Here is a 13572-nt window from a genome sequence, read left to right on the forward strand (position 1 = left end):
TTTAAGGAAGGTAATCAGTATTATAATCACGTTTCAAGAGAGTGATACACCTAGTATGTGCTACCAGGTTAATACTAGGATGCTGTTTTCGAAATTAATTTCAGTTATACTTTATGCAGTGTCATTTTGTGGAAAAGAATGAATAGGTTGTTTTTATCTGTTTAAGTTTCTGAGGATGAGATGGTTGGATGGCATCACCGACTTGATGGACATGGGTTTGGGTGAACTCTGGGAGTTGGTGATGGACAGGCAGGCTTGGCGTGCTGTGGTTCATGGGGTCGCAAAGAGTTGGACACGACTGAGTGACTGAACTGAACTGAACTGAATCTATATAGTCTTTTTCTCTATGAAATAACATACCTTTTTAGGTAATGGTACTGTGGGAAGAGTATTGGTATAGAAAACTGGAGATACGAGCTCGAGTTTCGCTTGTGCTTGAGTAGTAGTTTGTTTCATCCACAAAATGAAATTGTTTGATCAGATATTCTTTGAGACTGTATGACTTCCTTGGGCATTTTGTAAAAGTAGCTTTAAATAATGAAACGTAGAGGCTTTGCTGGTGACTCAGTGGTAAAGAATCTGCCTGCCAGTGCAGGAAACATGGGTTTAATCCCTGGATTGGGAAGATCCCCTGGAGAAGGGAATGGCTACCCATTCCAGTATGTTTGCCTAGAGAATTCCATGGACAGAGGAACCTGGTGGGCTGTGATCCATGGGGTCACAAAGAGTCAGACACGACTGAGTGACTAACACTTCCGCTTTCAGGGGTTTCCCTGGTGGGTCAGTGGTAAAGAATCTGCCTGTCAGTGCAGGAGGCATGGATTCGATTTCTGGTCCAGGAAGATCCCACATGCCTTGGAGCAACTAAGTCCGTGTGCCATAGCTACTGAGCTTGTGCTCTAAAGCCAGGGGGCTGCAATTATTGAGCCTATGTGCAGCAACTATTGAAGCCCGAGTGCTCTAGAGCCTGTGCTCCACAACAGGGGAAGCCACTGCAATGAGAAGCCTGTGCACCACAACTAGAGAAAAGCCCAAGCAGCAACTAAGACCTAGCACAGCCAAAAACATTAAATTGAAAAAAAAATTTTTTTAATCTTATTAAAAAAATCTTATTAAAAATAATGAAATCTAGAGTTTAGTGGATAAGAATTTTCATTGTAGGTCAGTTTGAATAGCTGTCAGCAGAAACCAGACTGAATGGGCTGATAAGATGAAGGTTGGAAATTAGATAGTATTTTTGGCTAATTAATCTCCCCCCATTTATTTATTTTGATTTTTGTCTTTTCTTCTTCTTTTGTTTTTATTTTTTTTACCAAGTAATGAAGCGTCATAAAATGTACACTTGTTTTTTGTATTGAGATTCTTTTGGACTAAGAAATCTGGAGACTTGGATCTTTGTGGTGGAAAGCAGGTCAGGCTAGAATTGAGAAGAAAGTGATTGAAAGGAAAAAACAGCATAAGCCCGAGTAGCAGCAACTCATATCAAAATGTTATGAGTTATTATATGTCCCAAGTTGAGTTCTGAGATTCACTAGGTCAGTTTCTTATCTACATTATTAAAGGATGACTTAACATTGGTAAGTTTTTCTAACTGTTGAGGTTGTAGCTCAGATCTTCCTCTCGGTGTGTCAGAATTGTCATCCTCTGTTGATTGATGCTAACTGTCCATAACTTATTGAGAAAGACATAAAAAGAATTAAAAAGAATCACATGTTAACTTCGTTTTGTTTCTATACAGTCATGGTCAGAGAGACACAGCACAGATTCTTCTGTTACGAGGAGCCAAGTATCTGTCAGATAAAAACGGAGTAACCCCTCTGGATTTATGTGTACAGGTGTGTTGTTAATGTATATTCCTATTGTAGGCTACCCACTCCAGCATTCTTGGGCTTCTCTGGTGGCTGGGCTGGTAAAGAATCTGCCTGCAATGCAGGGGACCTGAGTTCGACCCCTGGGTTGGGAAGTTCCCCTGGAGAAGAAAGTGGCTACCCACTCCAGTATTCTGGCCTGGAGAATTCCATGCACTGTATAGTCCATGGGGTCACAAAGAGTCGGCCACAACGGAGCGACTTTCACTTCACTTCACTTTACTTTGTAATAGAAACTGGGACAGGTAAGATCGTTTTTTTTTTCCTCAAGTGAGAGGATGGGTGCAAAGATTGTTACTCTGTTAAGAATATGATCTTTAAAAGGAACTGTGATAGTATAAGAAATATATATTTGCCTATATCGCAGTTACTAACACAAGAGGTTCTAAGACCCTTGGAATCTCCAGAGTAATAAGAATGTCTTTTTGTGTGTTAATGAAATGACCGGTGACTGAAAGACTCTGGGTAGCTTCAGTAAAGGGACTGGTTGACAGAAGATCCATCCCTGTTGTTAGACGCAGCCTCCTCTCCCATTCTGGGGGAGGGAGTTGAACTAGAGATTGAGTTTAGTTACCAGTGACTGATAATTTAATCATCCATGCCCTGTAATGGAACGTTCATAAAAACCCTGAACAGTGTGGTTCTCAGAGAGCTTCTGGGTTGGTGAGCACCCCAAAGTGCTGAGAGGGCAGCTCACCCAGAGAGGGTGCAGAAGCCTGGGCCCCTCCTGCATACCTGGCCCTGTGTGTCTCTTCTGGTTGCCTGTTCCTGAGTTGCAGCCTTTATGGTAAACATGTAAGTGAAGTGTTCCCCTGAGTTCCATGAACAATTCTAGCAAATTATTAAACCTGAGGAGTAGTAGGTCTTGGGAGCACCTTACTTATAGGTTAGTCAAAGTGTGGGTGATGTGGACTTGTGATTGGCTTTTGAATTGGGGGCACTCTTGCAGGACTGACTCCCTACTGTGTAGTATGCTCTAACTCCAGGCAGTTAGCATCATAATTGAATTAAACGGTGGGATACCCAGTCAGTGTCCACAGAGAATTGGACAGTTGCTGGGTGTGGAAAACTCACATATTTGGTACCAAATTTACATGTAGAAGAAACACGTTTTCCTTTAGGAATTTTGTTTTTAAACCTAGATAATTTTAAATCTTGTTTTTAGGGTGGATATGGAGAGACCTGTGAAGTATTAATTCAGTATCACCCTCGGCTTTTCCAGACAATTATTCAAATGACACAGAATGAAGATCTCCGAGAAAACATGGTAATATAATTATGCTAATAGCTTGTAAACTCCAGGAGTTGTTGATGGACAGGGAGGCCTGGCGTGCTGTGATTCTTGGGGTCACAGAGTCGGACACGACTGAGCGACTGAACTGAACTGAACTGAATAGCTTATAAATGAACAAGCTTTGTTCATATGTGGTGTATATGGCATTTTACAAATGTGTTTAGTAATTTTATTATGTAAGTACTTTAATAATTTGAATTGGCTTATCTGCTTATAGGATTAGTATGAATTACATAATAATTAATAAACTTTGTGCTAATATTTGGCCCTGTGAGTCGTCTGTCCTCTGCACCTTTGATTTCTTCTTAAGATAATTAGAATATTTCCCATAGGTAGAGGAAAAGAACCTAAGAAGGAATATCATGTTATGGTTAGTAATCACCAGTTTACTGAGCTCTGTATTTGTAATACTCTACTCTTTGAATCACTATAGAGTTTAAGTTTTTTTTACATTTTAGAAATTTGGCATTAATTTCCATAAAAAAACTTGGTGACTTCTATCTATCTATTTATACTTTTTCACTGGGTGATTTTGAATAAAGATTTTATGTCATATTATCTCTGTATAAGCTTTTGATTTTATGCAAGGCCAGATATTTGTAAAGGACTTGGTTCAGCTAATTGAGCTTTGGGATACTTACCAAGCTATTAAGTACTTCATTTCTTGACAAAGTTTATTGGATTATTATGTAATTATATTTTTTTATTTGTAAAAAATTTAGTTACGGCAAGTTCTGGAGCATTTGTCTCAGCAAAGTGAAAGCCAGTATTTAAAGATTCTAACAAGCCTTGCTGAAGTTGCCACAACAAATGGTCATAAATTGCTTAGGTAAGTGTTTAAAAATACACACAAATCAATAGGCAACAGTATCTGTCAGCTTTGTCTCTTTTTAGGCTTTTCTGGGAATAGTTTATTTTGTTGATGCCTTTTGTCAGTGTTAAGATGTTCTAAAAATTTGCTGAGTTGTCATTGTTTTGTTTTGTTTTAAAGGACTAGGGCAGTTAACCGAGGAGACTTTAGTCTGTCCAAAGAGGCTAAAATAGAGACTGACTTAAGTGGATTTGGGGTTATGTGTCTAGAATTTTATAAAATGATTGCTTAGACTAGTCATACATGTAAAGTGTTCATAAAAAAGTATCAAGAATGTAGTTTACAAAGCTTCAATTTACAAAACTGGGTGTAGGCTACTGTTCAACCTGGCAGTATTCTTTATGAAAAATCAACTTTATAAAGAATCAACCCTCATGATTCTTTATAAAGTTTTCTCCCTGAACTGTCCCCCTCAGTTCAGTTCTTTGTTCTTTCCAATTCTGTGGTTTTAGTGGCTCATAACTAAGCCCATGAAGTTAATGCCTTTATGGTGTTTTCCTGCACCTCCACTTATTTGTATATGGTTAGCCACCCCAGTTAGGACTAAACAGTCATTTAAAAATAGTTAATGTGTTATTTCTTAGCTTAAAGATTTGGCACACTTCTAGTTCGGATACTTTCTTCCTTTGTAGCTTCCTTTTTACTTCGACTTTTAATACATTGATGGTCTTAGAATAGATCATGATCTTCTCTCACCTCTGTGTGCAACTGGGTTTTGTTCCTCCCAGCCTGATGCTGCTTCTGTAAATCAGCTACATTGTCAAATCCATTATGTCAGCCCTTTATTCCTGTCTTCCTTCGTACTTTCCACATACTTCAGACCAGAATCATACTCTGTACTATTTGCTTCAAACGTTCCTTACATTCATTGTCCAAGATTGCTTTCCTGGATTTATTTATTATCTGTTAAGTCTTTCTTAAACAGTCCTACTCAGTATACCATTTGATAATTTTTCTGTTATTCTCTTTTACCTTTGAGACTACTTTAGACGCTGTCTTTAAGATTTCATTGAATTCCAGCTTAACGTAATGCTCTCCTTTTATTAGTCATTTCTGTTAATCCATTTATATGATGAGGACCTTCTAAAACGTACTGAGTATAAGTGTGGGCTCTGGAGTTAGCTGGACTCAGGTTTAAATTCAGACATCACCATTGACTGTGTGTCTCCAGCAGGTGACTTTTTGGAGTTTCTCTTCATCATCCACCCATCTGGCCAATACATATTTTTGAGTGCCTGCTATCCACTAGGCTATTTGCTACAAATGATGATTAACACAGACAAAATCTCATCCTATGTTTAATTTATAGTCTAGTCAACATTTAATTTCCTTGTTGAAAAATGATAGTAAATATCTTAATGAATTGTTGTGAGAATGAAATGTTAAGATGTTGTAAGCATACTGCCAAGCATTGTGTCTGGCACATAGTAGAGATGATGGTGGTGATAATGATGGTTCTTTTTTAAATTCCTCATAATATCTTTATCCTGTTTTCCTACATTAGAAAACTTATTTGTTTTTTCTGCTTAAATATTTGCCCTATTTTCCACTCTTCCTAGTAATCAGAAGCTTTTGTATTTTTATGTTTCTCTGTTTTTTTTTTTATGTTCACCTTTAATACATATCTAAGAAGCTTCTAATAAGCTGTGGAATATTCAAATACATTATTTCCTTTAAACCTCACAGTAGCTTTGTGATGTAGGTATTATTTCCATTTTATGTATAAGAAATTTGATGTTCAGTGATTTGCTAGCTAGAAGAACCAGGATTTATATCCTTACTAATTAATGAAGAGCAGATCCTGGGCTCCAATTTAGCTGTTAAAAATGACAGAGTTATTAGTGGAACAGGGGAAACAGTAAGAAAAAGGGTTTTATGGCCAGAACAAGTTCTAAAACTGCTTTGCTAAACTGTACTGCCTCACCACTTATAAAGATACCTTTCAGATATCTTATGGAATCAGTTGTTTTGGCCAGTTTTGTCTGTAAACATCTCTGTTAGAATTGATAGTGAGCATTGGTTATTAGTACTGTGTTAGAATTTGCTGTATTGGTGCTGTCTTGGCAAAACCTAGTCCTCCTCCTGCGTTTCTCCTTTACTTTGACATACTACCATTTTTCACAACATTTCAGAAACCAAGTGTATGAATTTTTATTTCTGACACCAAGCAATTCTTTGGTAGGACACTTAGGACACCATCTGGTGTCCTACAGTTTAACTCAATTCTGGCACCGTCTACCTGGAGAAAGCATCAGATCCCATAGGTTAAGGACTCAGTCCTAGGAGACTGCCCCCCACCTCAGATATCAGTTGCAAATAGTGGATCCCCAGATTACCCACAACTTTTGTTACCTGACTACACACATCAGAGGTTTTCATGATCACCTGCCATTTGGATGACTAGAACAGCTCACAGAATTCAGGGAAACACTTACTTTTGTTTACCAGTTCCCTTGTGGCTCAGCTGATAAAAGAATCCACCTGCAATGCAGGAGACCTGGGCTGGGAAGATCTCCTGGAGAAGGAAGGGAATGGCTACACACTCCACTATTATGGCCTGGAGAATTCCATGGAAAGTACAGTCCATGGGGTTGCAAAGAGTTGGATATGGCTGAGCGACTTTCACCTTTTTCACTTTACTAAAGGATGCTGTGACCATCTTCAGGGGATCTTCCCAACCCAGAGATCAAATCCATGTTTCCTGCATTGGCAGGCAGGTTCTTTATCACCAGCACCATCTGGGAAGCCCATAATAAAGGACACAGATGAAAAACTAGATGAATAGCTACACAGAATGAAGTGTGAAAGGATCCAGAGTATAGGAGTTGCCATAGAGTTGGGGTGTGTCACCCTTGTACTACGTGTATGTGTGTGCATGCTTGGAAGCTTTACCCATATTTTTGTTTTCTGTATTCAGTTTCATCATATAGATGAGTTAGTCATTAATTCCATTTGCAGCCCCTACCCTTCTCTGGAGAATGGAGATTGAAGCTGAAAATTCCAGGCTTCTAATCATTACTTGGTCTTTATAGTGACCAGCCCCCATCCAAAAACCCAGTAGTAGTTGCCTCATTCAGTTCAGTTCAGTCACTCAGTCGTGTCCAACTCTTTGCGACACCATGAATTGCAGCACGCCAGGCCTCCCTGTCCATCACCAGCTCCCGGAGTTTACTCAAACTCATGTCCATCGAGTTGGTGATGCCATCCAGCCATCTCATCCTCTGTCCTCCCCTTCTCCTCCTGCCCCCAGTCCCTGCCAGCATCAGGGTCTCTTCCAGTGAGTCAACTCTTCGCATGAGGTGGCCAAAGTATTGGAGTTTCAGCTTCAACATCAGCCCTTCCAATGAACACCCAGGACTGATCTCCTTTAGGATGGACTGGTTGGATCTCCTTGCAGTCTAAGGGACTCTCAAGAGTCTCCTCCAACACCATAGTTCAAAAGCATCAATTTTTCGCTGCTCAGCTTTCTTCACAGTCCAACTCTCACATCCATACATGACCACTGGAAAAACCATAGCCTTGACTAGATGGACCTTTGGTAGCAAAGTAATGTCTCTGCTTTTTAATATGCTGTCTAGGTTGGTCAAAACTTTCCTTCCAAGGAGTAAGTGTCTTTTAATTTCATGGCTGCTGTCACCATCTGCAGTGATTTTGGAGCCCCCAAAAATAAAGTCTGACACTGTTTCCACTGTTTCGCCATCTCTTTGCCATGAAGTGATGGGACTGGATGCCATGATCTTATTTTTCTGAATGTTAAGCTTTAAGGCAACTTTTTCGCTCTCCTCTTTCACTTTCAACAAGAGGCTTTTTAGTTCCTCTTCACTTTCGGCCATAAGGATGGTGTCATCTGCATATCTGAGGTTATTGATATTTCTCCCGGCAGTCTTGATTCTGGCTTGTGCTTCTTCTAGCCCAGCGTTTCTCATGATGTACTCTGCATAGAAGTTAAATAATCAGGGTGACAATATACAGCCTTGATGTACTCCTTTTCCCATTTGGAACCAGTCTGTTGTTCCATGTCCAGTTCTAACTGTTGCTTCCTGACTTGCATACAGGTTTCTCAAGAGGCAGGTCAGGTGGTCTGGTATTCCCATCTCTTTCAGAATTTTCCACAGTTTTTTGTGATCCACACAATCGAAGGCTTTGGTGTAGTCAATAAAGCAGAAATAGATGTTTTTCTGGAACTCTTTTGCTTTTTCGATGATCCAGCAGATGTTTGCAATTTGATCTCTGGTTCCTCTGCCTTTTCTAAAACCAGCTTGAACATCTGGAAGTTCACGGTTCACTTATTGCTGTAGCCTGGCTTGGAGAATTTTGAGCATTACTTTACTAGCATGTGAGATGAGTGCAATTGTGTGGTTGTTTGAGCATTGTTTGGAATTCCCTTTCTTTGGGATTGGAATGAAAACTGACCTTTTCCAGTCCTGTGGCCACTGCTGAGTTTTCCAAATTTGCTGGCATATTAGGTGCAGCACTTTCATAGCATCATCTTTCAGGATTTGAAATAGCTCAACTGGAATTACATCACCTCCACTAGCTTTGCTCGTAGTGATGCTTTCTAAGGCCTTCTTGATTGTACATTTCCAGGATGTCTGGCTCTGGGTGAGTGATCACACCATCGTGATTATCTGGATCATGTAGATCTTTTTTGTACAGTTCTTCTGTGTATTCTTGCCACCTCTTCTTAATATCTTGTGCTTCTGTTAGGTCCATACTATTTCTGTCCTTTATTGAATCCATCTTTGCATGAAATATTCCCTTGGTGTGTCTAATTTTCTTGAAGAGATCTCTGGTCTTTCCCATTCTTTTGTTTTCCTCTATTTCTTTGCACTGATCGCTGAGGAAGGCTTTCTTATCTCTCCTTGCTATTCTTTGTAACTCTGCATTCAAATGGGAATATCTTTCCTTTTCTCTTTTGCTTTTCACTTCTCTTCTTTTCACAGCTATTTGTAAGGGCTCCTCAGACAACCATTTTGCCTTTTTGCATTTCTTTTCCATGGAGATCGTCTTGATTCCTGTCTCCTGTACAGTGTCACGAACCTCCGTCCATAGTTCATCAAGCACTCTGTCTCTCAGATCTAGTCCCTTAAATCTATTTCTCACTTCCACTGTATATTCATAAGGGATTTGATTTAGGTCATACTTGAATGGTCTAGTGGTTTTCCCCACTTTGTTCATTTTAAGTCAGAATTTGGCAATAAGGAGTTCATGATCTGAGCCACAGTCAGCTCATGGACTTGTTTTTGCTGACTATACAGAGCTTCTTCACCTTTGGCTGCAAAGAATATAATCAATCTGATTTCAGTGTTGGCCATCTGGTGATGTCCATGTATAGAGTCTTCTCTTATGTTGTTGGAAGAGGGTGTTTGCTGTGACCAGTGCATTCTCTTGGCAAAACTCTGTTAGCCTTTGTCCTGCTTCATTCCTTATTCCAAGGCCAAATTTGCCTGTTACTCCAGGTGTTTCTTGACTTCCTACTTTTGCATTCCAGTCTCCTATAAGTTGCCTCGTTACAACAAAAGATACTGGTTTCACCCAAGAAGTTCCATGGGATTTAGGAACTCTGTGTCGGGAACTGTGGTCACAGACCCAATGTGAGAGCAAAAGATGCTCCTAGTGTCCTTATTAGTTTGGAAATCGTAAGGGTTTTAGGAACTTCATGCCAGGAATGTGGGGAGAGGGGCAGAAGACAATGTTTATTTATTCTACTGTCTCACAGCTACCAGGATAGTTTCTTAAGAAGACCTCAAATACAAATCATCCCTGTCTGCCAGTTTAGTTTAATGGTACTTTTTGCAGATTGTCTTTATTTTGTTCATTTATTTGTGAATCATTTTTTGTTTCTTAACTCACAATGTGATGTAATTTTGGCCATTTTAAATGAAATTTTAATTAAAATAATCAAATATGCATTATTAATTAGCAACGATTGAGATGTTCTTTAGCATACTTTGGGAAAAATGGATAGCCTTTTGTCTAACTGATATAGGAATATTTGTTAAAGATAAATATTTAATGAGGGCGCTTTTGCACATAGTGTTGAATTTCACTAAGTAAGTGAGTTATCTTGCTTTGTATATATTTATGATTGAAAGCGAAGATAGTTATCAGTGAGCTATCTTTGTAAAAGAGAAATGTAAAAGAGAAATCACAGCTATTTGCTAAATAAGACATTGAATGAAAGTATACACTTATAATCACCAAAACTAAGTAGGTTGACAGGGCTTTGAATTAGGCAGTTCACAATATAAAAGTTATATTAACTTTTTAAAAAGTTAAATTAACTATTTAACTCTTATATTGAGACCTGGTGGCTTGGTAAGAAATTATCATTTTATGATGAACTGGAAAAGTTTGTGATGAAGTTTGGATTCTGTGATCTTTCTGTATAATATGAAAGATATTTCACAGGTTGGGAAGTGAAAAATGACATTGTTTAGATCAGTGACTTAACTTGGAAGAAGTTTAAACTGGGTAAAGTAATATTCATATACTCTAATCATCTTATATTAGATTATTTCTTGTTGTTGTTCAGTTACTAAGTTGCGTCCGACTCTTTGTGACCCCATGAATTACGGCATGCCAGGCTTCCTTGTCCTTCGCTGTCTCCCTTAGTTTGCTCAAACTCATGTCCATTGAGTCAGTGATGCCATCCAAAGATGTCATCCTCTGTCATCTACTTCTCTTGCCCTCACTCTTTCCCAGCAAGTCTTTCCCAAGCAAGGTCTTTTCCAGTGAGTCAGCTCTTCCCATCATGTGGCCACAGTATTGGAGCTTCAGCTTCAGAACCAGTCCTTCCAATGAATATTCATGCTGTATTTCCTTTAGGATTGGCTGGTTGGATCTCCTTGCTGTCCAGGCGACTTCCAACAGTCCTTCAGCACTACAGTTCGAAAGCATAAATTCTTTGGTGCCTAGCTTTCCTTATGGTCCAGCTGTCACATCTATGCATTACTTACGGAAAAACCAAAGCTTTGACTATATGGACGTTTGTTGGCAAAGTGATGTCTCTGCCTTTTAATACACTGTCTAAGTTTGTCATAGCTATTCTTCCAAGGAGCCAGCGTCTTTTAATTTTGTGGCTGCAGTCACCATCTGTATTGATTTTGTAGCCCAAGAGAATGAAATCTGACAGTTTCCACATTTCCCCATCTGTTTGCCATGAAGTGATGGGACCGGATGCCATAATCTGCATTTTTTGAATATTGAGTTTTAAGCCAGCTTTTTTATTCTTCTCTTTCACCCTCATCAAGAGGCTCTTTAGTTCCTTTTCACTTTCTGCCATTAAAGTGGTATCATCTGCATATTTGAGGTTGTTGATATTTCTCCTAGCAATCTTGATTCCAACTTGTGATTCATCCAGCCTGACATTTTGCATGATGTACTCTGCATGTAAGTTAAGTAAACAGGGTGACAATGTACAGCCTTGATGTACTCCTTTCCCAATTAGAACCAGTCTGTTGTTCCACATCCAGTTTTAACAGTTCCTTCTTGTCCTTCATACACGTTTCTCAGGAAGCAGGTAATGTGGTCTCGTATTCCCATCTCATTAAGAATATTCCTTAGTTTACTGTGATCCACACAGTAGCATAGTCAGTGAAGCAGAAGTAGTTTTTTTTGGAATTCCCTTGCATTTTTTATGATCCAGTGGATGTTGGCAATTTGATCTCTGGTTCCTCTGCCTTTTTTAAATCCAGCTTGTACATCTGGAAATTCTTGGTTCACCTACTGCTGAAGCCCAGCTTGAAGAATTTTGAGCATTACCTTCCTAGCATGTGAAATGAGTGGAATAGTATGGTAATTTGAACATTCTTCAGCATTGCCTTTCTTTGGGATTAAAATGAAAACTGACCTTTTCCAGTCCTATGACTACTACTGAGTTTTACTCCAAGGCCAAACTTGCCTGTTATTCTAGGTATCTCTTAACTTCCTACTTTTGCATTACAGTTCCCTAGCCTTTCTTTGGGATTAAAATGAAAACTGACCTTTTCCAGTCCTATGGCTACTACTGAGTTTTACTCCAAGGCCAAACTTGCCTGTTATTCTAGGTGTCTCTTAACTTCCTACTTTTGCATTCCAGTTCCCTATGATTCCAAGAACATCTTTTTTGGGGTGTTGGTTCTAGAAAATCTTGTAGGTCCTCATAGAATCATTTAGCTTCATCTTCTTTATCTTCTTCTTCAGTGGTTGGGGCATAGACTTGGGTTACTGTGGTGTTGAATGATTTGCCTTGGAAATGAACCGAGCTCATTCTTTCATTTTTGAGAGTGCAATCAAGTACTGCATTTCAGACTCTTTTGTTGACTATGAGGGCTACTCCATTTTTTATAAGGGATTCTTGCTCACAGTAGTAGATATAATGGTTATTTGAATTAAATTTGCCCATTCGCATCCATTTTAGTTCACTGATTCTTAAGATGTCAGTGTTCACTCCTGCTATCTTCTGTTTGACCACATCCAATTTACCTTGATTCATGAACTTAACATTCCAGGTTCCTATGCAGTATTGTTCTTTATGGCATCGGACTTGACTTTCACCACCAGATGAGAACCACAGCTGGGTGTCATTTCCGCATTAGCTCAGCCTCTTCATTCTTTCTGCAGCTATTTCTCTGCTCTTCCCTAGTAGTATACTGGACACCTACTGACCTGGGGAGTTCATCTTTCAGTGTCCTATCTTTTTGCCTTTTCATACTGTTCATGGGTTTCTCAAGGCAAGAACACTGAAGTGGTTTGCCATTCCCTTCTCCTGTGGACCACGTTTTGTCAGGTCCTGACTAGCAGGGACGTGCTTTAGCCACTCATTGTAGCTGGGTGGCATGCCCAGTACCCTACTTGTCCCACTGCTGGTCCTCATTGAGTGTATAATGACTGTTATTAAACTATGTTAATAATTGATGATATTCATACTCCACTGTATAAGAAAATATTTCTTACCTTAAAATTAACTCATGAAGATCTCTACATCAGGTACTTAAAGTGAATATTTATATATATGGTAATTTCACTGAGGAAAATTAAATTCACATCTTTCTCTTAGAAAAATTTGAGTCATTGGAGATAATGTTGCAATAGTTGCTGCACAATAAAAGATAGAAATATTAGTTTTAACCACATTCCTTTTTTCTTTTGTCAGTCTTAAGAGTCTTATGTTGTAGAATTAAAAGGCAAATATGTAAAAATCCGTGCAAGTTAAACTAACGATTCTATGCACGTTAGATCCACAGTTACTAAAACAAAAAGTTTTGCTAATGTGTTGTAGCTATCCTAGTCAAGTACAGTATGGATGGCAATAGCTGTTATATTTTACTAACACTTGTAACTGATAGTTAATTTTTATTTATTATTTTAAATAATTTTTTGAATGAGGAAACAGCATGAATGTTGAAATTAAAGTGTCATGAAATTTTGGTTCAGTTGTCGTTAGAATAGAGAATATCCTCTGATTTTTCACTTATCAAATCAGAATACTTAGAATCAGCATTTGCTATTTCTTCATTACTAATCATTATTGTTTTCAATGTTAGAGGATACCCAAA

At 38.7% G+C, this 13572-nt stretch overlaps 1 protein-coding gene across 6 annotated transcripts in view; it reads left to right on the forward strand.

Moving 5' to 3' along the window:
- The window catches only part of HACE1 (HECT domain and ankyrin repeat containing E3 ubiquitin protein ligase 1), a 118382-nt gene that overhangs the window by 39813 nt on the left and 64997 nt on the right, over positions 1-13572 (forward strand). For all 6 annotated transcript variants that reach the window (XM_020872571.2, XM_070450046.1, XM_020872576.2 and 3 more), the window contains 3 exons: positions 1739-1835; positions 3034-3135; positions 3885-3991. In XM_020872571.2, the coding sequence (XP_020728230.1) occupies positions 1739-1835; positions 3034-3135; positions 3885-3991 (306 nt within the window). The remainder of the gene's footprint in view (positions 1-1738; positions 1836-3033; positions 3136-3884; positions 3992-13572) is intronic.

Source organism: Odocoileus virginianus, chromosome 19 (genome assembly GCF_023699985.2).
Source record: "Odocoileus virginianus isolate 20LAN1187 ecotype Illinois chromosome 19, Ovbor_1.2, whole genome shotgun sequence".
Lineage (NCBI taxonomy): Eukaryota > Metazoa > Chordata > Mammalia > Artiodactyla > Cervidae > Odocoileus > Odocoileus virginianus.